The sequence below is a fragment of the Rousettus aegyptiacus genome, unplaced genomic scaffold, assembly GCF_014176215.1.
Source record: "Rousettus aegyptiacus isolate mRouAeg1 unplaced genomic scaffold, mRouAeg1.p scaffold_m13_p_8, whole genome shotgun sequence".
Lineage (NCBI taxonomy): Eukaryota > Metazoa > Chordata > Mammalia > Chiroptera > Pteropodidae > Rousettus > Rousettus aegyptiacus.
This window is the reverse complement of record NW_023416311.1, coordinates 65,603,452-65,628,616: the sequence shown is the minus strand read 5'-3', so window position 1 is coordinate 65,628,616 and position 25,165 is coordinate 65,603,452. Positions and strand designations below refer to the sequence as shown.

Here is a 25,165-nt window from a genome sequence, read left to right as displayed (position 1 = left end):
TCTCTTGTTTTTTCTAATTTTGCAATCAGCTACAATATCAACAAAAATTCTTATAACCCAAATGTCTCCAAATTACCTTTTAATACCTCATTCTGGCTGCGTAACTCTGTGCTAACTTGACATTTGCTTCATCAATAAGCCTTCTCTCAGGGAGTTAGCATTACTATTGGGTGACTAAATGATTTTTTATCCGTGAGAAGCTTTTTTTTTTTTTTATCTAGCTGCAGGCAGTGATTTTTTTTTACAAATAGTAAGGTTATTTGCTTTTAAGCTTTAACATATGTAATGTGCTATTTTATATTTACCAGAAACTCAGTCTAAAGGACAGAGTTGATAGTAGAGAATTCCTGCTTAGTGCTTTCAGAAATGCCTCTGGCCTACTGTCATAGTTAACCAGTGTATGAACTGGAATGCAAGAAAATGAGAAATGTTTTCTTGGGAACTGTCCTTGACCTCAATGACCACTTTTGGGTTGATGATGTCCAGAGCTCTGGTACCAGGCCACACTCTCTTCTGAGCTCCAGGCTCCTGCATCCAACTTTTTATTGGACAAAACACTAAAAACTTGCCTTAATATCTCGAACTCAATGTGGCTGCAATAGATTTCTTCTTTCTTTACTTCCAATTCTGTTCTTGCCTGGTTTTTCCCCCATTGTAATGAGTGTCAGATGTTCCCCAGTCACTACCTAGGAGTTGCCTTTTGGGTATTAATCATCTGAAATCAAAGGCTTTGCTGTTGTAATACCACTGTGATCAGACCCTCTACCTTCAGTCTGTACAATACAGTTTTACACACACTGACTTTGGGTTTTTCAGTTTAATATCACACAGAGTAATAGATGTTGCAGGTGTTAAAATACAGACCATTGCTCTGATTTAATACAGAGGGGAATGTGGCTGATAAATTTGTTCCTTGAACTTCTGTAAGTAGCTTTTGTAAATGTTTGGTTTGTAAATTGGGAAATAAACATATGTGTACTAATGTACTTACAGTCCAGCTGTCTGGGTGCTAGAGAAGGCCTCGGCCTGAATTGAGTTGCTTCAACCAAAAATGAAAGATTTAAAAAAATTACGAAATGCATAAAACAAAACATATAATTATAATGCAGTGTGAAACAAGTACTCAGGTCAGGAAATATAACACTGCCTACTGAAGGGCCCCTTCCCACTATAGGTAACTGGAATCCAGATTGCTGTGATAATTTTCTTGCTTTTAGTTTTAGTTTCAGCACCTTAAACTGTATATAAATGTAAACATATCGTGTGTTATTTTCCCCCAGCTTTATTGAAATATAATAGATCATTAATTGCTCATATTTACATTGTACAATTCAATGAGTTTCTTTTCCAGTTATAGGTGGCACACAATAATATTAATTTCAGTTGTGCAGCATAGTGATTAGAGATCTATATAACTCACAAAGTGATCACCCCACTAAATCTAGTACCCCTCTCTCCCCTTACATATTTTTTACAACATCGTTCACTATTTTCCTTATGCTGTACTTTATTTCTCCATGACTGTTTTGTCTCTCTCCATTTATACTTAATCTCTTTGTCCTTTTTCACCGTTGCCTCAGTCTCCCTCCTGTCTAGTAGTCCTCAAAATATTCTCTGTATCTATGAGTTTGTTTCCAGTTTTGTTGTTGTTAATTTTGTTCTTTAGATTTCACATGCACATGAAATCGTGTGGTATTTGTCTTTATCTGACTTAACTTCATTCAGCACAGTACCCTTTAGGTCCATCGAGGCAATGTTTTTTTCCATCCCCTTTCTTTTAGTCTGTGTGTGTCTTTTAATCTGAAGTGAGTTTCTTCTAGGCAGCCTCTTTATCTTTTGGTTGTAGCACTTAATTCTTTTCCATTTGAGGTACTTGTTGATAGATATGTAATTATTACCATTCTTTATTCATGTTTTTGATACATGTTTTTTCTTCTTAAAGAAGTCTTTCCAGTATTTCCTGTAATACTGGCTTGGTCGATGAATTCCTTTAGCTTATTTTTGTCTGGGAAGCTGTTGATCTGTCCTTTAACTCTGAATGATAGCTTTGCTGGATGAAGTATCTTGGTTGTAGATCTTGGGTTTTCATCACTTTGACTATTTTGTGCCAAGTCCTGTCCTGCAAAGTTTCTTTTGAGAAGCTAGTTGCTAGTCTTGGAGGGCCACCTTGTAGATAACTAATTGCTTTTCTCTTGCTGCTTGTATGTAATTTTTTGGGTCTTGCTTTTTTTGTTTACAAACTACTATTTGTATAAGAGATTTGTTTACATGTGTTAACTTAGTCATTCTTCCGTTGTCATGTGTGATGTTGTATTTCACTTTATGATCTTTTGACATACATGTGGGTTCTTTCTAGTTTTCGGTTGTATGAAGAATGCTGCTATAAACCTTTTTGTGTATGTTCTTCTGGTATATATGTCTTCTGGTATACATCCTAGTTCCTCAAGAGTTTATGCCTAGGGGAGGAATTGCTGAGTTACAGTGTATGGATGTTTTCAACTTTCCTAGAAAATGCCAGACTGTTTTCAGAAAAGGCTGTGTCAGTTGACTTTCCATCAACAACTTATGAGCGTAGGGATCATTTATTTGTTCTCCTGTTAGCTAATACAGTCTGTAACTAGCCTCATGCATTTTGTAAGCATCTCTAGTAGATAAGAATGTGTTTTGTGGAGCCAGACTTCATGAATCTAGGTTCTGCCACTTTATTGCCCTGTGACCTTGGGTAAATTATCTAACAGATTTTTTTTTTTTTCTACTTCTTTCAAACCATGATCTTTTCCAGTTTATCTTTAATATTATTGTCTTGGGGTAATAGAGGGTGGCTTTTAGTAATTACAATTATTTCCCTGGATAGACTATCTGCCTTTGGTTCATTCAGAGTTTGTTATATTTGTTTTTGCAAAAATTATACTTCTTATTTATTAACTTAATGTAACGAAATAGTAATTGTGGCTAGGTTACTAGGACTATATCACTTATTTTAGTAATGACAACTGCTATTTGTGCAGTGCCTTATAGTTTACATGTTTGTTTTCTGATTAAACCATTTTAGTAACCTTATGAGGGAAGTAGGCTGATTTATTCCCACTTAGAGAAGAGGAAACTGAGGGATTAGTGACTTGTCACAGTCACCCCATCAGACCTGTTAGATCCAGGACTTGGACTCAGCATCCCTTGAAAATCCTATCTAGCATAGTTTAGATTTTGGTGAATCTGACTTATTAAGAGTTTTGGAAAGCAGACAGGTTTTCAAACATTAGAAATGGAGTACATACTGAATGTATCGTCTCTGCTGTTTTTTGCTAATTCCATGTTTATCTATGCTGTGTCATAGTTATAACTTGGAAAAAATATTTTCTGTGACATTATATTTTTGTTTGTTTTCAGGGAGTGCAGCCTGCCACAGGTGAGGTTGTTTTTGATAGTTTCCAGGACTCCGCCTCCCGTTCAGAACTAGAAACTCGGATATTGAGCTTGCAGCCAGTGGAGCTGCTGCTTCCATCGCACTTGTCAGAGCAAACAGAGATGCTCATCCACAGAGCCACAGCTGTTAGGTAAGTTGGCACATCACTGGAGAATAATGTAGATTCTGAAACTTAGATTTAATTCCCAAATGGATACTTGTTAAAGTTGCTAAAAATTTTTTACTTATGAAAATATTTCAACAGTAAGCAATAGTGGAAATTTCAGAAAAGAAAAACAGAACTGCACATACTATCACCTTAATGTGGGATTTCGAAGGTGATCTTTTTAAAGGGATTTAGTGATATTATTTGCTAATTAATCTTCAGTTTCTGGAGATAATTTAGAGTTCATTTCTTAGAGAGTTTATATAATTTTGAAAATGCTGTCCCTGTGCTGCAAGTTTCAATTTGTGGCTATGTCCGTGAGTTTTATTTATTAGATCCAAGGTCACACCCGTTATTTGTTAGGCAGTGTGCTAGGCACTGTGGCATTTAGAGGAAGAACATGTGGCTGTGGTCTATGTCTGGCAGAGTTTATAATCCAACAGGAGAGGCGGATGGCTACACACCTACCTGGATTCACAGAGTGTGATGTATTAGGTGACGAGCATGAAGGCGCCTTGTTGGGAAGATTGCATACTGCCACTGCGAGGAGTGTAGTGGGAGAAGAGACTGGGGTTCTAGTGAAGAGGACTTTATATATGGAGGAATTTGGGCTTTAGACTACACAGGAGAGCCCCATAAAGCTTTTCATTTAGTAGGTTGACAAATCAGTTAGAAAATCAAACTAATTGATTAAGTGAAGTTCTGTGTTTTTTAGTTCTGAGAGTTAAGAATGTTCCTTGATCATTTGACTCGAACATCCTTCAAAGAAGCTTTTATATTTTTCCTGATTATATTGCTAGTCTATGTTTATTTTAGAAAATTTGGGAGTTACCAAAAAAAAGATAAAAATAAGTCAAATCCTATAACCCAGAGATAATTACTGTTAAATATTTTGGTGTATTATTTTCATGTATGTATATTATTTTTTGTTTATGAACTTGATTCATGTTACAAAATTAGTTTTGTATCTTTTTTTCAATTAAAATTTTCCATATATTTTTTACTTTATTATGGAAAATTTCAAACATATACAAAATTACACAGAATAGTGTAGTGAACCCCCGTGAATCTATCAGCTAGCTGCAACATTTCTCAGCTGAGCCAATCTCATTTCATCCATACCCCTATTCCCTCCCTCCTTGGAGTATTTATTTGAAACAAATTCTGGAGAATGTCATTTTATCTGCTAACATTTCAGTAGGTACTCATGAAAACCAAATGACAGTCATCTGAATGGATCATAATTTATTCATTCCCCTTTTGTTACGTTGCATTCATTTTTTTTCAGTATTATAAATATTGCTATGACAAATGTCCAAGCATTGATATATTTGTGTATGTTTCCGATTATTTCTTTAAGTTAAATTTTCAAAAGTGGAATTACTGGGTCAGAGGTATAAATATTTATAAAGCTCTTGATTGCTTGTCAGAATTAGTAATATCAAATTATACTTCTACAACTATAGTATAGGAGAGTTGTTTGAACCCTTGCTAACATTAGGGGTGATCATTTAAATAATCTCTGCCAATTGGATAGCTGAAAAATTCTGCAACAAGTTCCCTTATTTTGTTTTTAATCCTTTTCTGACAGCGAGTTCAAACTTGAATAAGTAAAAGTTATTCAATAGACTATTAAGTGGTAATATCAAGTTTTTAGCTTTCTCAAAGAGCTAAAAGTTAAAATCTCAAAAATTTTAAAAGTCTTTTAGCACTTAATTTCTAGTATTTCAGATCTTTGATTTTGTTCATTTTTCTTTATAACTAAGGGGTTATTTGCTTAACTCAGATATACACTTGAGCCTTGAACAACTCAGGGATTAGGGGCACTGACACCCATCCCCTGGCAGTCGAAAATCTGCGATATAACTTGGCTCCCCCAGAATTTAACCACAATAGGTTAAGTTTTTGTATCTGCGAGGGATTGGTTCTAGGACCCTCCGCAGTTACCAAAATCCATGGATGCTCAGATCTCTTATATAAAATTGTGTAGAATAATGTGTACAGTTAGCCCTCCTCATTCTCAGATTCCCAACCTTGAAAATATTATTTTCAGTCCTGGTTTGGTTGAATCCATTTGTGTGAAATCTGTAGATATAGAAGCCAACTGTATTTATTGAAAAAAATCTCATGGATAAGGGGACCTGCACAGTTCAAACGGATGTTCAAGGGTCAAGTATAATTAAAAGATTAAAGTTGATCAGCGAATCAACACTTTTATTTCTGACCTGCTTAATTTTATTAAACAAGGCAAAATTCAATGCAATATCAAAACATTCCACAAAGATATCTCCAAAACTGAATTATTTTGCAGCATTGGCTAGTGATATTCCTAAATGTTTATTTATCAAATGAGATTTAAAAGCCATTTAGCATACCAAAGATAGTTTGGGTGTCATATGTGGATTTTACAAATTCTATAGATGCCTTTGTCTTGTTCTAATGTGCATTTTTCTGATTATCATTGACAGTTTTAATTTTTTCTGTGTTTACTGACCACATGTAATTTTTATCTTATTTGCAAATTGGACTAAGCAAAGTCAAAATTTAATCCACATTTCTGTGGAATGTCTAAAGCTAATCAATATCTGTGAGCAGAATGGAGTAGTGGAGATTCAGAAGTCAAGCCGTCAAATAGTGCGGCTCCTGTGACATAGGGTTTGGGTTGGAGAATTGGCTCTTTCCAATGTGTGACTTTGGATAAATTACTCAACTGTGTTGTCCTTCAATTTCCTTATCTTTAAAATAGGGATAATAAGAATGTCTGCCTCATAGGATTGTTGTGAAAATTAAATACATTAATATAAGTGAAGTGCTTGAAACAGTGCCTAGTGTAGAAAGTTCTCTATAGCGGAATTCTTCCTATCAGTCATTCTCTCTTTTAATACTGCTTCTCTCCTATTCCCTCCTGGAACTCCGATCAGAAGTACGTCGGACCTTCTTATTCTACTCTCAGTGCTATGCCCTTTACGGTGTCATCTCCCACCTACAGCTATTTCTCAAATTGTTTTTGACCCTTGGGGATTTTCTCTCTCTCTCTTTATTTTTTTTTTTTGACTCTTAAATGGTTTTGATTATATTTTAATTCACTATTTGTATGTGCTTTTAGTAGACTGAACCAATTAAGTCCTCCATGTTTATGGTAGCATGCCATTATTTTTACACTTAGATCTCTCTTCATTCTGAAAGTACTTCAATAATCATCTATATTTTGTTTTAGTCAATTTGTTTTTCTTTTAAAATTTAATTTTTAGCATTCAATTTTTAATTTACTTTGTATTACTCTGCTTGATTATGAGAGGTGTGGTCCTACCTTAATTTACCCCTAAATGCTAGTGGGTCCATTTCAGCATCCATTAAACTTAACCTTTATCAACCTGAGATACAAATTCCAGCCTTATTAAAAAAGAAAAGAAAAAAAAAGCAACAAAAATAGAGAATGCATTTAATTAAGTATGAACAGCATAGCTTGCCAAAATTCTGTTCCCTATTTACTACCAGTAAACAACATAGCATTGGATTTTCAAGGAGAAAAGTTTTGTTTTTGATATTATCTTGTCTGTTTTAAACAGTTATAGGTAGAGTCTTGTGTCTTAGACTTAGAATCCCCTCTTTTTCTTCTGCCGTAAACCTGAAGGTAAAAGCAGCAGTTTTTGTCACTTACTGGTTGCTATTTTATTAATACTGAAGGATTAATAAAGCTATATGAAAAAAAGCAGAAGAATGGCTTGGTGAAAGAATATGCATTTTAAAGTACATCACTTTTTTGTTGTTGTTATTCTTAGCTTTGACCACAAGGGGTCTCTGAAGGATTTTGTATATTCTGTGGATTACAATTTAAAGACTACTGAAACCTCACATTAATGTTTATTTCTCAAGGTATAGACTTATTTACATTGTATCTAAAGTACTTTATAATAACTTATTCAAAGATGGTACTAAACTAAAGTTTTTATTTATAAATAATGAGAAGCTATCAATTTTTCTTAATTATCTTTTTTTATTTAAATGTGCTTATAAGATTTCAGTTTGAATCTTAGGAAATTAGTTTTATTAACTTGATTATTACCCTTCCCTTTTGTCTTGAGAATATATAGAGAGAAACATTGCAGAAAAAAATGTGGTCCAAGCTCTCACACATGCTAGCAAAGTTCCCCTTAAAAAGATCAACTTCTAAAGTCCTACATTAAGGTGATATTATGTATAATTATACTTTAAAAAAAAAATTTCTATTGTTAGTTTTGAAATATATTTTATTTATTTATTTACTATTTTTTTAGGTGAGGCAACCCTTGTTTGACCTCACAGATTGCAAGAACCTTGTCAGTTTACAATCTCTTATTTTTTATTTTTTACGCCTACAACACCTGGTCTTCCTAGCTGGTCTCCCATCCAAGTACTAACCAGGCCTGACCCTGCTTAGACGGGATCGGGCTTGTTCAGGGTGGCATGGCCATTGCTGAAATATTTTTATAAGTAAAAACTTTTTAACAATTTTAATAAGTACTAGTTTTGGAATTAAATCTGTTTCAGATGTTGTACTGATGATGAAGTCATACTACCTTCTCATGAAGCTTCTCCTTCCTTGCTTATAAAGAAAGTTAAGTATTATTTAACATTAAAAATCAAAAGTACTTAAAGGAAACTCAATACCAAGTGAATTCAGAGAGACCAGAGAAGGGCTTAAATCATGGGCAGAGACCTAAGTTGAAAAAGGAATGGCCCAGGAGCCAGGGTTGGTTTGTAAGTGGGTTATATAGGGAGAGCCAAGTTGTACCTAGTTTATTTACCTGATAGAAGTCTAAGTGGTTCACAAATAGTTTTTACTTTCATAGTTAAATATTTACTTAAGGTATACTAAAAACATGCAATTACTGAAACAAACCTATGATTCATCAATTTTTATGGCATAGAAAGAACCTTAAGTTGTTATTTGAGTTAAAAAATGTGGGTTGATTTAATAAAAACTATTGGGTTATAGTAGCAATGTGCTCGTCAATGTGGCAGTTTTTTGAAGGTAGAAGAGGAGGGACTTAAGTTAGAGAAATGCGTTGGAGCACATTTTTTAAGTGCAAAACTTGTCGCATTTATCTTGTCATTTTGATTCTGTATTTGTGTTTGAAATAAATCCAACATAAATGAGACCATTGCTTGAATAAAAAAAAAAAAAATCTAAACTCATTTTCGAGAAATACACATGATGAATTTGAGGCCTAGAAATGGCTCTTAAACTCCCTGAGGATGAGTTGCTTTCCGTTTTTCATAATGGCTCACCTTTCTAATTAAGAAATTTTATTCTTCCTTCATGTTTATTAGTTTTGATAGCTAACAGTAAATTTTAATTGAGTATTCTTTTCTTATCCCTAAAACATATCTGTATTGATGCTTCCAGTAGGTTTTCAACTTATTCACGTATCCTCTGAGTTGCATATTATACATTTATTTATTCTCAAAAACATTTACTGGAAGCTTGCTCTGTGCCGAGTTCATTACTAGATGGTGAAGATATAAAAATAACAAGATTGCTACCTTCCAGATTCTTACAGTTTAAGGGGTAGTCCTCATGGAAGTAAACAATTACGAGGAAAGCGCTGATTGTTAGGGTCTTATAGAGTGACCAGTAGCATTAGAACGACAACCTTTGCCTGAAGGAATTAGGTGAGGCTCCCCAGAGGAGTATGCCAGAACTGAGACTTGCAGAACGACAGGAGGGCAGAGGGAGGTGTGAAGAGTATGGTGTTCTTAGGGAGCAGACACTCATTTGGTTGGCTGCTCTGCCAGGGTGAGCATAGCAGCCTGAGGCAGGACAGTCCAGGGTTTGGAAAAGTAATTGAAAGTGAAGTGAAAAGAATTAAGGGTGAAACAATAGAGACAAAGCAATATTAAGGAAGGGTTGGATAAAAAGTTTCCTGTGAAAAAGACTGAAAAGAGATGACTAATGGTAGAAACTGTCATAATGACCTTTTGTGTCCCCAGCAGCTATCATAGTAGGTCACATATAGTAGGTACTTAATAAATGCTTGATTAATGAACGATTAAACAAGTGACTTTTGGAATAAGGAGAATAATGGGTATTTCCTATATTTGTTTTTCTTAGGAAAATGATTTAGGTTTTATAAATATAGAGAGATTGTTGCAGTAGCTGGAAATTTCTGCATATAACATAATAAATGTATATTTAAATGATATAGATATAGCCACCTCATTGACTTCTTTTTGGAAGACCATGTTTGCTGTGGGGTTTATCTAAATAAGGAACCTCTTCATGCATTTCATTGAGTGTAATTCTGCAGGAATATCTCTACTTGAACAGCATAAACGGTGTGTACATGTGATGGGTTCATTAATAGTAGTTGAATAGGAAGAAATAGCATTTGAGGAGTCTAGAAGAGTGACCTTACTGATTATTACAAATTACTTCCAAGGCAAGGCCAGACTGCTTGAAGAAGAGAAAGTTTGGAAGCAGTCGTGTGAGATGTGCAGAAGTGTTTTACTACTTCTACTTTTGTAAATACACCTGTTCATTTGGGGTTGAAGATTTGATTGCATAAAATCTCTTAATTAACTAAAATATTTCATTCCAAAGTTATAAGATCTCTGAGGTAGTACATGGCAAAGCCAGCTAGATCCCAAGCCCTATTTGATGCCAGTAAATCCGCCTTCTGCTATCATTAGGATATAAACTAATAGCAAAATAAAATATAAAAATCTCCTCAATTGAACTCTTAATGCAGGTAGCCTCTGTCCTCAGGATCTCTCCAGTTGTTTTTCCCTCTTTCCCTCTTCATAGTTTAAAGAGAGATTACTTTCACTTTCTTCCTTTCTAGCAAGGTTTCCTTTCACTGTCTTTCTTAAATCAGAAACTTGATACTAATTTTGTTCAGAGCCCCTATGGGCATCTTATCTCTGCACCTTTCTGGATTTAGATGTATCTATTAATCTTTTCAATGACTCTATCCTGTCAAACCTTCTGCTGAGGGGAGATTTCTTACCAATTTCCATTATTTTTCTTGATTATTCTGATATATTCTCATTTTTTGTATTCAGGCCAAGAATTTTTTTCTCCCTCTCATCTTCTTTTTGTGGGTTCTTTTTAGCTGGTAGCCCAAGTCTTGATCCCTAGTGTAATAAAAGTCTGTGAAGTCTCGGTATGTTTTTTCCCTTTTACCATTTTTTTCCTCTCTCCCTTTTACTCCTTACCTTCCTTACTTCCTTTTTCCCTTGCCTTCTTTAAGAAAAGCACCTGTCTAGTACTTGATTTAATATATAGTTTGATTTAATATACATAATACTTAACTTGATGATGTTTCTCTAGGTTTGTTTGGGAGCACCTCACACCCCAGCAGTTCCAAAAACTCTGGCAAGTTTCTAGAGTTCTTTCCCTCGGTGTCATCATGAACTCTTCCTTATACTTTGTACCTTTAACTCTGACCAACTCCTCTTGGCCAGGCTGAGCTGGGAGTGGATATGGGCCATGAACACTCAATGTGGGTGTATTAGGTTGCATCTCATGGGAGTGGACATGTGCCCTAATCACACATGGTGGTATACTACATGGTGGTGTACTAGATTGCCCCAACCCTATAAAAAGGCTCGTAGAAGAATGCATGAGTGGACCTGCATGCCTTTCCTGCTGGCCACGCTGGACCATGACCACACCACTGGATTAATCCCTTACCTGGTGGAGCTATTGAGGTCACGTGAATGCTAAGTATCAGATGATGTCTTTAAGATGGTTTGTGTTCAGCCAAGAAGGCCTGCACCTGACCTATCAGGGCACCTTTTGAACTGTGGTCACAAGGCATTAGTGGATTATGAAAACAATTTTAAGGGTTTCAATGATCACTTTTAAAAAAAATGGATAGAGTAGTATAGAGTCGAAGATAAATGAGTGCATTGTATGTAATAAGCTAAGCATTGTTTTATGAAACTTTGTTTTTCCATTTACTATACACCCTAATCCTGTCTTTAACCCAAGAAAAAGTTTTTTTAGAGTGACAAATCAATTTCTAGGCATTCCTATTAACAATAAATCAAATGATGTATACAGATAATGTGCTAACTGAGTAATGTTTCGCTTTCCATTCAGCTGCACAAGCACTCACTGTATAGTTATCACGCATCTTACTGAGGTGAAGAGATTCATCTGTGAGCTTTACCCATTAAGGGCTTCCAGTCTTTTCGGAGAGCCTGCTCATGAAGAAATCACTCCAAAACAAAGCAGATTGATACAGTGTGTGATAGGAAAGTAGACTGAATACTAAGAGAGTACATGAGAGGGAAAGAATATTCTGTCTAGAGCAGCCCTACTCAGTAGAAATATAGTGTGACCTAAATGTGAGTCATATGTAATTTAAAATTTTCTGGTAGTCCCATTAAAAAAGTAAAAAGAAACAGGAACTGAATTTGAAGAATACATTTTATTTAATTCGATATGTTAAAAATATTTCAACATGTAATTCTTTTTAAAAATTTATTTAAATTAGTTTCAAGTATACAGTACATTGGTTAGACAGCTATATTGTTCATATTTTACATTCTTTTTTATAGACTAAGTTTTCAAAATTTAGTGTATATTTTACATTTACAGCATCTCTCAGTCTGATTACTAGACAGGTGTTGGGAAAATACATTCTGTAATGAGAGAAAACTTTAAACGAAGATGAAATAAGAATTTATAAAAAATAGTTAAATGAAGCTCTTGCTCTATACCAGGTATATTCTATGACCACTTCTTCTATTAACTCATGTGATTTTCTCATCAACCTTTCGAAGTAGTTATTAGTATTATATAGTAATTACTATATAATTTATAAGTTATACATTTTTATAAATGAGGAAACAGGCACAGGTGGTCAAGTAGCGTGTGCGTGCGTGCGTGCGTGTGTGTGTCTCTGTCTATCTTTATCATAGGCAGAATGATGCTCCCTCCCTGCCCCCCAAATATCCATGTCTCAGAAATCCCTGGAACCTATAAATAGGTTAAATGGCAAAGGGGAATTACGGTTGCAGGTAGAATTAAGGTTGCTACTCTGATAACTTTGAGATAGGGGGAGTACCCTGGATTACCCAGGTGGGCCCAATTAATCACAAAAGTCTTTTCTATGTGGAAGAGGAAGAAAAAGGTCGGAGTGGTGCAGTGTGAATGTTTGACCTACCAAAACTGACTTTGATATGAAGGAAGAAGCCACAAGCCAAGGAATGTAGACTGCTTCTAGAAATTGGGAAAGGCAGGGAACCAGAGTTTCCAGAAAGGAACACAGCCCTGCCGACACCTTGAGTTTAGCCCAGTGAGTCCAGTTTCAGAATTCTGACCTATAGAACTATAAGGTAATGTGTATTGTTTTAAGCCACTAAGTTTGTAGTAATTTGTTAACCATAGCAAAGGCAAAGAAAGAGTAATACACTGTCAGTATGTGTGGATACTGGATCATGATGCAAAATGTTTTTCTAAATGTGGGTTGCGGCTTTAAAGAACTTTTTGTTAATCAGTACTATTTACTGGAATTAGGTCAGACCACTGCCTCTCTTCCGATGCCCTTCTCATTTTTCAAAGTAGCTGAAAAATGACAGGTGTTTTATACTATGTAAGTAGACATAAGGTTTTTTGCAAATAGAATTGTAAATACTAGTTGTGGTTCTGACCGAAATATTGGAAGTTTGGAAGTACTCGATAAAGGAATTACTGCCCCTTTTAAGTCTGAGAAATTTCTAGTTGCTAAGTCAGGGTATCATTTATGTTTGAATTACATTATAGGTAAGTATACTTTACAGTCTTTTATGTAACTCTTAACTATCAACCCCCACATATCACAAAGTTTACTTGTGGGTGATTAAATTGAATAAGACAAGAGACTGCCCACCCATACAGAATAAAATCCTGTTTCTTCTACTTGTTAGGGAACAGTGGGAACAGCTTGGCCTGCAGGTTGATTGTCATATTCTGCCTCCTTCCCACCTACTTATTGCTACAGAGAGTCACAGAGCTTAGCCTCTCATTACATTCTGTCATTTTCCTGGGGCTGCAGAGGAAAGGGTTTCCTTAGGTTATTTCCAAGGCTCTGAGCTTCTAGGAGACAAACTTCCATCTTTCTTCCTGCTTGCATATTTCCTTCCACTTTATCTTCTCTACTAACAATATGTAGATTTTACTTCAGGGACATGTGTCTTATTTACTCCTGCATTATCTTATTTATATACTAAAATACTGCCTTTGTCAAAGTGCTCTGCAAACACATAGATTTAAAAGTGTTTTTTTAGAACTGCAGTCCCAAGTTAAATATTGGCTCAGTGTAGAAAACAGTGCTGAAATCCAGTAGTCCCCAGGGGCTGTAATGATGTGAAGTATTTGTGGGTATCTTTTTTCTTAACCTCAAAAGTGGAAATCCTGTGCTTTTCCTCCTTGGTGCTGCCTGTGCTCCAGATATTTAGTGAGTGCAGCCTCATCTTCCAGAATTTTCTTTGGGGCTTAGGGAATCTATATGATTTTCCTGCTTTTGTTCTCAGACGTTCTAGGCCAAGCTGGTTGCTCTAAACTGAGTATAGGTTTTTTTGTTTTGTTTTGTTTTGTTTTTGTCTAGTAAGCAATCCTTACATATAACAACCAGAATTTAGACACAGCATGGTAATATTGTTTCACAGAGAGATTTTTACTTACAGACTTTTATGTATTTCCAATTCTAATCTCATTTGATGTATTTAAAAAACAAGTTATGCAAAAAAGGTTTAAAAATGATCCATTTTACAGAAGTTTGATTCACAAACCCACTGCTTGTGTAAAGTACCATATTCAAGGCCAGAAGTATGGCACACTTTCTCCCGCCCAGTCTCTTCTTCCTCACTCTGGGCTCTAGCTACTCTAGACTAATTGCCACACTCTAAAGGTGTTATGCACGATGAGAGATGGCACAGGACTTGGTGTGAGTACAGTCTGGGGCCAGACAGCTTGTGGACTTTAACCTCTCTGTGGCTCAATTTCCTTGTTCAAAAAAGAAGTCTATCATAATAGAACTATTTCATAGAGTTGTAGTTAATACATGTAACAGGCTTAGAACAGTGCTTGGAACATAATAAATGCCCAGTAAATGTTAGGTCTTATTTTTCGTTTATCATTTATTTTTTACCATTTATAAGCTATTCTTACGTCGTGCAGTATATTTTCTTCAGCTAAATATTGTGCAGTATGTTTTCTCCATTTTAAAATATTCTCTATCCTAACAATCTTACTGCTTTTCTGATGCTGCCCTGCAAATTTTAGTTCTCATTATAACCTTAGCTAAATGTTGGAATCACCTGTGGATATTAAATACTGATGCCTGCGATTTTGGTTCGTGCTAGAGCTGGCTTGCAGTGGTTTGTGAGGATAGAATTTTCTATCAGGTTGTTAAAGCTTTGATGGTTTAAAATCAGCCATGGTCAGAATATTTAGGCCAGAAATTGCAGAATGAATACACACACACACACACACACACAAATACATACATACATACATAATATATATATGTATATATGTATGTATGTATGTGTTTTTATTTGCCATTTACCTCAGCATTCATCTCAGTCCTCTTGATATTCTACTGATTTGTTTATAAGCATCTCCAAATAGATGTTGAGCCTTTATTATGGTACATTATTTTATTAGGGCTGCTGTAACAATACGTACATGGGGTGGCTTAAAAAACATATTTATTGTTTCACAGTTCTGAAGCTAAAAGTCCAAAATTAAGGTGTCAGCAGAGTTGGATCCTTCTAAGGACTATGTGGGAAGGATCTGTTCCAAGTCTCTCTCCTTGGCTTGTAGACAGCCATCTTCTTCCTGTGTCTCTTCATATCATCTTCCTTCTATCTGTGTCTCTGTGTCCAAAATTTTATGTTTTTATAAGGACACCAGTCATGTTGGACTGGGTCCCGCCCTAATGACCTCACTTTAACGTGTCTCCAAATATGGTCACATCCTAATGTACTGGGGGTTAGGACTTCCACAAATGAACTTTAGGGGGACACAGTTCAACCCATTTCAGCACAATTCAATTTCTTTTTATCCATTTGTCCCTGTGTAGTACTTTGCACAGCAAAGATTTGTTGACTGAATTAAAAAGGAAGCACCAGTTAGCTGGTGTGTTATTTGTGTATTATTTTTAATTCATTGTACTGTGAATTCCAGATAGTCAATTTGTTGATTTTTTTTAAAAGCAGTGCTTTCTTGGGATAATATTAGACTTAGTATTTATAGAGAAAATGTTAGGAAGATTAGTTTTTTTAGGATGTCTGAGGCAGGCATGGGCTTGTTAATGAACTCAAAAGGCGTATGAACTGAGTGAAATGATCTTGATTTTGTGTTTATTGCTGAGAAAATGCTTTTAATCATGCATGAAAAAAGTGTTTCAGATGCATTTCCACTGATCTGAGAATATTTTAATGCTGATTGTCCTCTTTAGGATTACATAAGTCTTTGGTGTTCTCATAAAAGTAATGTTTCTTTTGCTTTTTCTCAAAGGCAAGTGTGTCAGGTAATAATTTTGTGGTTTTGCAATTGAAATAAATTTTTTGAACCACAGAAAGCATAAATTATTTTTTTAATTTGCCTGTGTTAAAATGATTGCATCATTGTGTGTGTGTGTGTGTGTGTGTGTGTGTACACATATATACAACACAAGAGATATTATATATATATAAATAGGGGATGGCCAATATGATCATTTCAAAACATGTAAATATGAAATATACCTTTTGAAGTTAATTGAGATACTTCAAATGAGATACTTCCCTACAACATTGTTTTTTGCTGAATAAATACTGGAATAAACTCTTACTCCTCAGAATGTGTTTGGAATACATATTTGCCCAGGAATTTATTAGTCTCATTGTTCAGATATTTTTAATAGGAAAATTTCAGCTATAAATTATATGGCAAATATTGAAAGCTTTATTTTTCATTGACTTTGATCAAATATAATTTACATCCAATAAAATTTACACATTTTATCTGGATGAGTCAGTTAATTTTGACAGATACATACATTAGTATAACCACTACTCCATTTAAAAAGTAGAACATTTCCATCTTCCCTAGAAAGTTTCCTGTGCCTCTTTGCTGTCATTTTAGCCCCACCTCCAACTCCTACTCCAAGCAAATACTGATTTCTGTCACTATAGGATATTTCAGATTCTTTTAGAATTTCACATGTGTGGAATCATTACAATATTTACTCTTTGGTGTCCAGCTCCTTTCAGCATAATGACTGTGAAGTTTACTCTTACCGATAAGTATTATCAGTACTTTGTTTATATTGTTCAGTGGTATTGCATTATATGAGTAGACCAAAAATTGTTTATCCATTCACTTGCTGAACATTTAGGTTTTTAGCTATTTTCAGTAGCATTTGTGTACTAGTCTTTTTATTGACATATGTTTTTACTTTGGGAAAATAGGAGTGGGATTGCTGGGCTGTATGGCTAAGTACATAGTTAACCGTGTAAGAACTGGCTAAACTGAGTTTTTCAAAAGCAGTTCCTCAGTTATGCACTTCCCCACCAGGAGATGAGGGGTGTAGTTTCTCCACATCTTTGCTACTCTTGGTATTGCCAGTCTTTTTATTTTTATTTTTTATTTTATTTATTTTTTAAACACTTTTTTATTTTTCAATTACAATCTTTTTAATTTTTAGCCATTATTGTGAGTGTGAGGTGGTGGTTCATTTTGATTTTAACTTGCTTTTTCTTCGATGACCAGTGATGTTTTTATGTGCTTATTGGCTATTCCTATATCTTCTTTTACCTTTTTAAAAAATTGGGTTGTTTGTCTGATTATTGAGCTGGTGACTGGCAGAACTAGGATTCAATCCAGACTTCCTGGCTCTGAAGCACATGCTCTTAACCACTATGTCATATGTTTTCTCAGGAAAAATGCACGAGGAAGCAACCATTCCCTCCCTTCACTTGCTTCTGAACTTCAGAAGGAGTAATGTTATAGCATATTTGACATTATTTTGGTTAATATTTCATGAAATTTTCATTTCTTTATAATGTATGTTACAGTTTGTGTTTCTATCTCTGGCAGTAAAGTTTCTGACAAAAAGCATGTGTGCTTAAAAAAAGAGACTTTATTTTTAATGGTATTACTTTACAAACCGCAGTCCCATGTGTCTAGTAGAAAGCACAGGCTTTCCTAGCACATGATTATCCTTCTGGGAAAGCATCTTAGAGGAGGTGAGTCTTGGCCCACTTTTTAAATAAGAATGTGAGCACAGAGTTGGGGATATGGTACATGTAGATGGGTGGTAGAAAGACCCATGATTTTGATGGGTGAAACATTAAGAAAGGATGGAGGTTTTAAAATATTGTCACAAGAGAAAATTCATCCTTAGAGAAGATTTCCAGGATCAGGGAAGAAGAGCTGGGAGGTCATGGCTACAGGCAGCCATGAATGGCTTCTCTACTTCTCTACGCTTTGGGCTTTCTGCCTCCGTTCCCTCCCCCTTCACATTTCTTTCCCTCTTTGGTTTCCCAGCTTTGAGCAATCAGTATTCCTGACCTCATTGCAGAAAGAAGTACTTTCTTGTCGGGTTTGTAAGACTGATTCGAAATTTTTTGATGGAGCTTTACCTTAAAAGGTTGATACCACTGTAGAAGGAAAAGTAAAACCAAAAGTTTAGAAAAAGCTAGAGAAAAGTTTAGAAAGACGTAAATTTACCTAGTACAGACTTCTTATAGTAAGATACTTCCCATTTCTCTTAGTCTTTTGAATAGCCCAGCTGCCATGTATGCTAGCCTTAATTACTTGCTGCGCCTTAGGCTTCTGTCTGAGACCCCATGGATTTCACACAGTGATGAGGAAGTTCAATCCTATCATTCCCACATAGGCCTTTCCTCCAGGGGTAGGTTCTGCTGTGGTTCTTTACCTCAGCTCTTTTTAATCCTCTCGGTGCTTTGACCCTAAATTTGCTTTTGATTTCTCATTCCTAGTGATAACTTGACTAAGGTCCCTTCACCTCAGCTTGGTGGAGAGGGTTGGAAAGGGGTTCCTTCCGGTCCCCAGAGTCTATGACTTGTATTCTGCCTGCCTGTTTGTTGGTTTTTGGTCTGAAGCAGATTCACCAGCTGAAATCAGAGTTTGAGTCGTCCTCTCCTTGGTTTGCTATTGGCCATGTGTTCTTCAGTAGAGCTTCCCATCTTTCTCAGAAGCTATCTGTGTGATTATGTCCACTTCTTTCTCTGGATAGTAAAAGACTCTCTTTTATTTTTAAGAACCGCACACTTTTTAGTGAGTTCTCATTGAATATTTTAAAGCTGAAAATGAACATATTGGCTCATATAGGTAAAGCCCTGGAAGGTAGGCTGGAATTCAGGCATGGCTAGATTTAGGGGCTCTTCTTTTTCTCTTCTCCTTGGGTATGTCTTCCTCTCATGTTCTGCAAGGTGGCAGGTTGGGTCCAGCCACTGTCCCCCATCACTCCCCTCTCATAACCTACTATAAGGTTCAAATACAGGAAAGTAGATGAACATCTCCTGGGAGCTCCTCTGTAGTTCCTGTAATCTGTTCTTTCCTTTTCTTTCTCTTGTTCTTTTCAATAAACAATCATAATTTTTTGAATAAGTAGTATATTCCAGTGGTTCGAAAATCTAAAAGTATTATGAAAGGACAGGAGTAAAAAGTTTTTCTTCCAGTCTGCCCTTTTTAGTCATTATAGAGTACCTCTTTTTGTCTCATTTAATGCTTTTTGTTCTGAATTCTGTCTTGTCCTATAATAAAATCTTGTCCCATTCTTTTTACATATTTGCATTTGCTTAGTATATCCATCTGGGCACTTTTTTCCCAGCCATTCTTTTATTTTTAGCCTTTCAGAATTACTTTAAGTTAGGCTCCTGTTTGTAGCTTAGATTTTTTTTTTTAATTCTTTGTAATTCAATCTCAGATAAACTTTCTTTTAATAGGCAAGTTTAGCAAATTTACATTTGTCAGTATGACAGATGTATTTGATATTAGTTTGTTTATATAATTTTGTTTTCTATTTTTATATCTTTTAAAGAATCTTTCACTATGTGGTCTATTTTTCTTGCTGTTTTTATGGGGTTATTTTGATATTTTTGTTCTAGTGGTTGTCTTTATACTTATTATTTCACATAAAGCCCTTAGTCTTCTAAGAAAGTGGTGATAGTTCCTTACTATAAGCAGTGATAAAATTAATTTCATATACTAATTCTAAAATAGAGACATTGTAATTATGTTACATGGCCTCTTTTATTCAATCTAGACCTATCTTGTGTTCTATCCTCAGAGGAGAGAATTAATCATTCATCTAGGAAGCTTGGAACTCAATCAGTATTATTATTATCACTAAGTACGTTGTCAGAAGAGGCCTTGTGAGTTTTCCTAAAGTAGATTGTCAGCCTTTAACAAGATTTTTTTTTGTCTATAAAAATTATAGTTTCCAAAGTCAACCTAAATCATAAAATTGGTAAGCTGCCACCTGTTTGGTCACCACTGAATGTTAGTTCAGAATCACTGTCGGTGGTCTGTTATTCAATACCAGAGAGTCACCAATTTTATGTCCAAGTTGACATTAAGAGATACTGAGTATGAAGTTGCCTTCTTTCTAGTATGGGCTTCACACTTGTTGGGAGTTTTATTACCATTTAGTTTTTCAAAAACAATATACTTGGCAACAGAGAGGCAGGTCACATCTGAAAATAATTTTTTAAGCTTAGAAATCTTATATTCAAGCAGTACAGCTTGGCAACCCTCATGTGATGACTGAGACTCATATCCTGATGGTTGTCCTCCCACCCAGCACAGAGGCGAGTCACAGGCATGGGCCAGGGAGGAACACTGCTTCTGTTCAGCCTCCTCTCCGAGATTCTGGAGGCTTCGGCCCCGGCTGAAACAGCCCCTGTAGAGGTGGGAAACGGAGGTGTTTTCATAATCATTCAGACCCAGGTCAGTTATTTGACCATAGTTGACTTCTTTAATTTTTTTGGTGAAAAGATATTTACGGACCTCTCTAATAGAACAGCTGCAACATAGACTGTCATTGGAGATTTACATTTCTATTTTGTATTCTAGTCCTATGATGGCTGCCAGTATTGTTCATGTAGACGAGTGTTTTCAGTCTGCAGTTTGCCTGCGAATCAACTTGAAAACCTGTTAAAAATGAAAATACCTCCTTTCCCCTAACTTCCTGCAGAATTCAGATTGAACACATTTGGGGTGTGGAATCTGTGCTTTTAGTGTGGGCTGCACGTGATTGTGATGTAGGTATTCCACAGACTACAATTTTAGGAAACCAAAATTTATAGTTCTGTGATTAATGTAGAAATTTACTAAAATCTAGTTTACTCTGATTGGTTATTATTATATATATGGTGTTTCAAGTAGACTTTTGTTTCAAAGATACAGTGATTTGAATTTACTATAACTTTCTTCAGTTTTTAAGAAATCTAGGAAAGCACAGGTATGAGATTTTAACACCAGCCAGTTTGTAAAAAAAATTTTTTCATGAAGATATTTAATGTACAGATTGCAGAATGATGACTTTAACACTGTTGTAATACTTCTGTGAAAGCCTCAAGGATAACTGACTAGTCCATTTTTTATTAGATTTAATGGATTTCTAAATCCTTATCTGCTTATCAAACAAAACGTTAATTAGAACAGTAATTGAATGACCAGCTGCTTCTTGTGTTCACTCTAGGAACTTGTATAAAAACACTGTGGAGCTCATGTAAGGTCATTCATTACTTTTTGAGTTGCTAAATAATAACTTTGCTGTAGGCGTCTAAAAATCCAGGTATTAAGGGAGTCTACATGAAGATAAAAATTGGTAAGAGATTTGTAGTAGTCAGTCTGGTACTCCCTCTCCAGTGGATTAAGGTGGAAATATCCTTCCTCAGCACCACAGATGGGAGAAAATCCTGCCTCTTAGATTTCTTCCTGAATCAGCTTATGCCTGCCTGGTCTTAAAGGAGAACAGAAAAAGTCTTTGGAGCTAGGTTATACTGTCACACATTTCCTGGAAAAAATTAAAACACTAAGAAATCAAGTTTATAATTTTGAGCAACACGGAACATCATGACAAGGATATTCCCAGGGATGCAAGGATCATTCGGCATCAGAAAATATGAATAATATATTAAGAAATTAAGTAAGAGAAACCATATTATCATTTTAACACAAGTAGAAAGAACAGGTAAGATTCAATAATCCTTTATGTTAAATTTTTTTTCACAAAAACAATGACATACATGTATGAGTATGTATATATATGATATACTTGTGTATGATTATATGAACATGAAAAAATAAGGAAATATTAATTTTAGGCTGTTAACATGAGTTAGCAGTGAGGTGATAAGGAAAGGAGAGGAGGAGAGGAATAACTAAGCTAAACAGAAAATGAAAAAGTAGATGTGCTAGCTAACATGAATATGATTTTGTTTATCTGCTTACATAATTGCGTATATGTATATATGTGTGTATGTGTGTGTGTATACATATACATATACATACATATATATGTAACATTTTTAAAGATTATAGAACCACTTTAAATAACCAGTGAGAGGTGACCTAAGGGGAATTTTCTATATTTGACTGGAGGTTGTGGTAGAAATGGAGTTAGCAAGAAACCAACTAGACATATAGGTGCCACTTCAAAGAAAGGATTACTCGGTGATGTATTCTGTTGCTACAATATTTAAACAAATGATGCAGTTGAGTGACAATGATGCTTTTCCATTTTTCTCCCTTTTGTATTTTTGAAGTAATTGACCTTAATTTCAATGAGTTCTTGATAACAAAGTAGTCACTCACAATGTGCTAGGTGATAAAAAATGCCAGTAGTAAAAGTAATAATTATATTTTATCAAATGGAGCCTTTTGACAGGGAAACTTTAGCTTTCTCTCTTTTTTTCAGCTCGGGAGAGAATAAGGAATGAGCTTTTATTTATTTATTTATTTTGGTCAGACAAAGGCCTAAATACAGATAGTTCAAAATTATGGTTAATTATCTTTGAAATTTTTATTTTTTTCTTTCAGTGTGCGGGATGACAGAATTCGAGTAGAAAGGATGGATAACATGTATTTTGAATACAGCCATGCTTTCCAGATGGTTACAGAGTTTTATTCAAATGATGTAGTTGACATCAAAGGTAAATATTTTATGCATATGAGCCATATGTCCTTAAATTTAACTGAGTTGAGTTTTAAATAAAGGTGAGTTTTGATTTTCAATGTAATGAAAACTAAGTAGTTACCAGTAAGTAACTGGAAGAAGTAGAGGGAAGAGTTCATGGTTCTTACACTCATCAAAAACACCAGTGCAGCTTCTTCCTTTGTAGTTGTAACCATGTAGTAATTTGTTGTTTTTGAAGGGGATAGTTACCTACCACTTTTCCTTCTAGTTTCTCTTAAAATACGGCCCATTTTTTTTCCTTGTGGTTTTATAGAATATATGGATCAGTCTCCTGATGAAAGGTAGCATTTCAGAAGGTTGCTTGCTGGAATTTAAGTACCAGAACATTAGTGACAGGGTTTGAATATGTTAGGTAACCCTTATTTTTCTAATTCACATTTCCTTAACCAGGTATCAGTGACTGGTCTGTACCCCTCATTCCTACCAGTCCAGCTTATGTTAAGGTTCCTTGTCACGTGCTACAGAACATTCACCATTAGACCACAAATTGGTTAACTTCCTCCACCTCCCTCCCAGGCATCAATGTCTTTTTAGGATTTCTCTTCCTATCCCTTTTAATCTTCTGGTGCCTTAGCCCAAACGAATTGAGTGTCTGAGAGCGTAACCCACTTATGACGCCAGTCTGAGATATCACCAAGGGATCATCATCTTATGTTCAACTAAAGACAAGACTAAGTCACAAGACCACCATAAGCCACTCTTAGATTCACTTAGAAGGATATAGGACAGAAAATGCAGCTTTCTGGCAGGGCACATGTTCTCTTAGTGGGAATAGTCTTCAGCAGTTTTTGTAGCAGTCCACAGAGCCATTGGCACTTGAGTTTCCCCTCTCCCCTAGTGACAGCTTAGCGGCAAAGAAAGAGCTCTCATCCAGTGGGTGCAGGGTCTGCCTTGGCTTAGAAGCACCATGTCTTGCAGGAACCCATATCTCTTGCTGGAACTTCTACAAAGGACATGCCAAGTTCAAAGAATCAGTGTACTCTCAGGGGAGGTCAAAATTCTGGAATCAGGTGTTTATAATTCTTCCAGGTCCATGTGCAATTTACCAATTCCAAGTCATTTTTACCCTATTCTGTTTCTACTTCATAACACACTGGCACTTCATCTTTATCAGGTTTCCTGTGGAACAAAGTTAGAAAGTTAAAAGATGAAATTCTCAGTAGAAGGGGAAAAGGTTTTGTTAATTGTTTATACCTTGGGTTTAGAAAAAGCTATGGTTGAAATCTACTGATTAGTAGAGGATATTTTGTAATATTTTTATTTCTAAAAGTAACAAATGCCTATTGCAAAAAAGTCAAAACATAGTTGTACATAAAGAAAAAATTAAGTCTCTTGCCTCAAATCCTTATGAATTTTTTATATAAAATCCACATATATACACATAAACATGTAAATAATTGTCTATTATAACTTGAGTTTATTCTTTCAACTAATTTATATTGACTATTTATATTATGTGAGGCATCGCACATACAATAAGGAATAAAACGCAAAAATTTTTGCCCTTCTGGAGTTTGCATTCTAATGGGGGGGGATGTACAATGAAGTAAGATAGTATGTTTGAAGGTGATAAGTGCTGTGAAGAAAATAAGGCGTGGAAGAGGGCGAACTTTTAAATAGGATGGTGAAGGAAGACTTCACTGAGGAAATGGCACTTGAACAAAGGTTTGAGCAAAGATTGAAGGAGTTAAGGGGGAAAGCCCTATGGACCTGTGAAGGAACAGTGTTGTAAGCGGAGACAACAGTAAGCACAACATATCATAAGTGCCTGGTATGTTTAAGGAGTAGCTAATAGCCCGAGTGCTGGAACAAAGTGACTGAAGGGGAGAATATTAGGAGGTGAGTTCAAAGAGTTTGGAAGGCACATTGTACAAGGTCTCAGACTAAGGACTTGAGCTTCTTCTGTTAAGTTGGGGGATGTTGGAGGATCTTTCAGCCCAGTAGTCTTATGATCCGAGATATATTTTACAAAGGATTCCTTTGGCTGTTGTTAAGAATACTTTTTAGCAGCCATCCCCAACCTCTACGGCACGAGGGACCGCTGCTTCTATGAGAATCTAATGCCTCATGATCTGAAGTGGAGCTGAGGTGGTGATGCTAGTGCTGGGGAGCATCTGCAAATACAGATGAAACTTTGCTTGCTCATGAGCTGCTCACTTCTTGCTGTGTGGCCCAGTTCCTAACAGGCCTCTGACCCATATTAGTCCATGGCCCGGGAGTTGGGCACCCTGCCTTATAGGGCACAAGGATGAAGCTGGAAGACCAGATGGAAAGCTGTTATAATATTCCTGTTGAGAGATGAGAATGATCATACAACTTTTTTCCCCTCACTCAGTAATATATTATGGATTGTTTTTCACACTAGTGCAGATAGCTGTAAGTCATTCTTATTGGTAGGTATATAATAAT

At 35.6% G+C, this 25,165-nt stretch overlaps 1 protein-coding gene across 1 annotated transcript in view; it reads left to right on the top strand.

Moving 5' to 3' along the window:
* MSH3 (mutS homolog 3) overlaps positions 1–25,165 on the top strand; it is a 124,844-nt gene that overhangs the window by 12,027 nt on the left and 87,652 nt on the right. The window contains exons 8-9 of the mRNA XM_016123442.2: positions 3,388–3,554; positions 22,600–22,712. Of these exons, the coding sequence (XP_015978928.2) occupies positions 3,388–3,554; positions 22,600–22,712 (280 nt within the window). The remainder of the gene's footprint in view (positions 1–3,387; positions 3,555–22,599; positions 22,713–25,165) is intronic.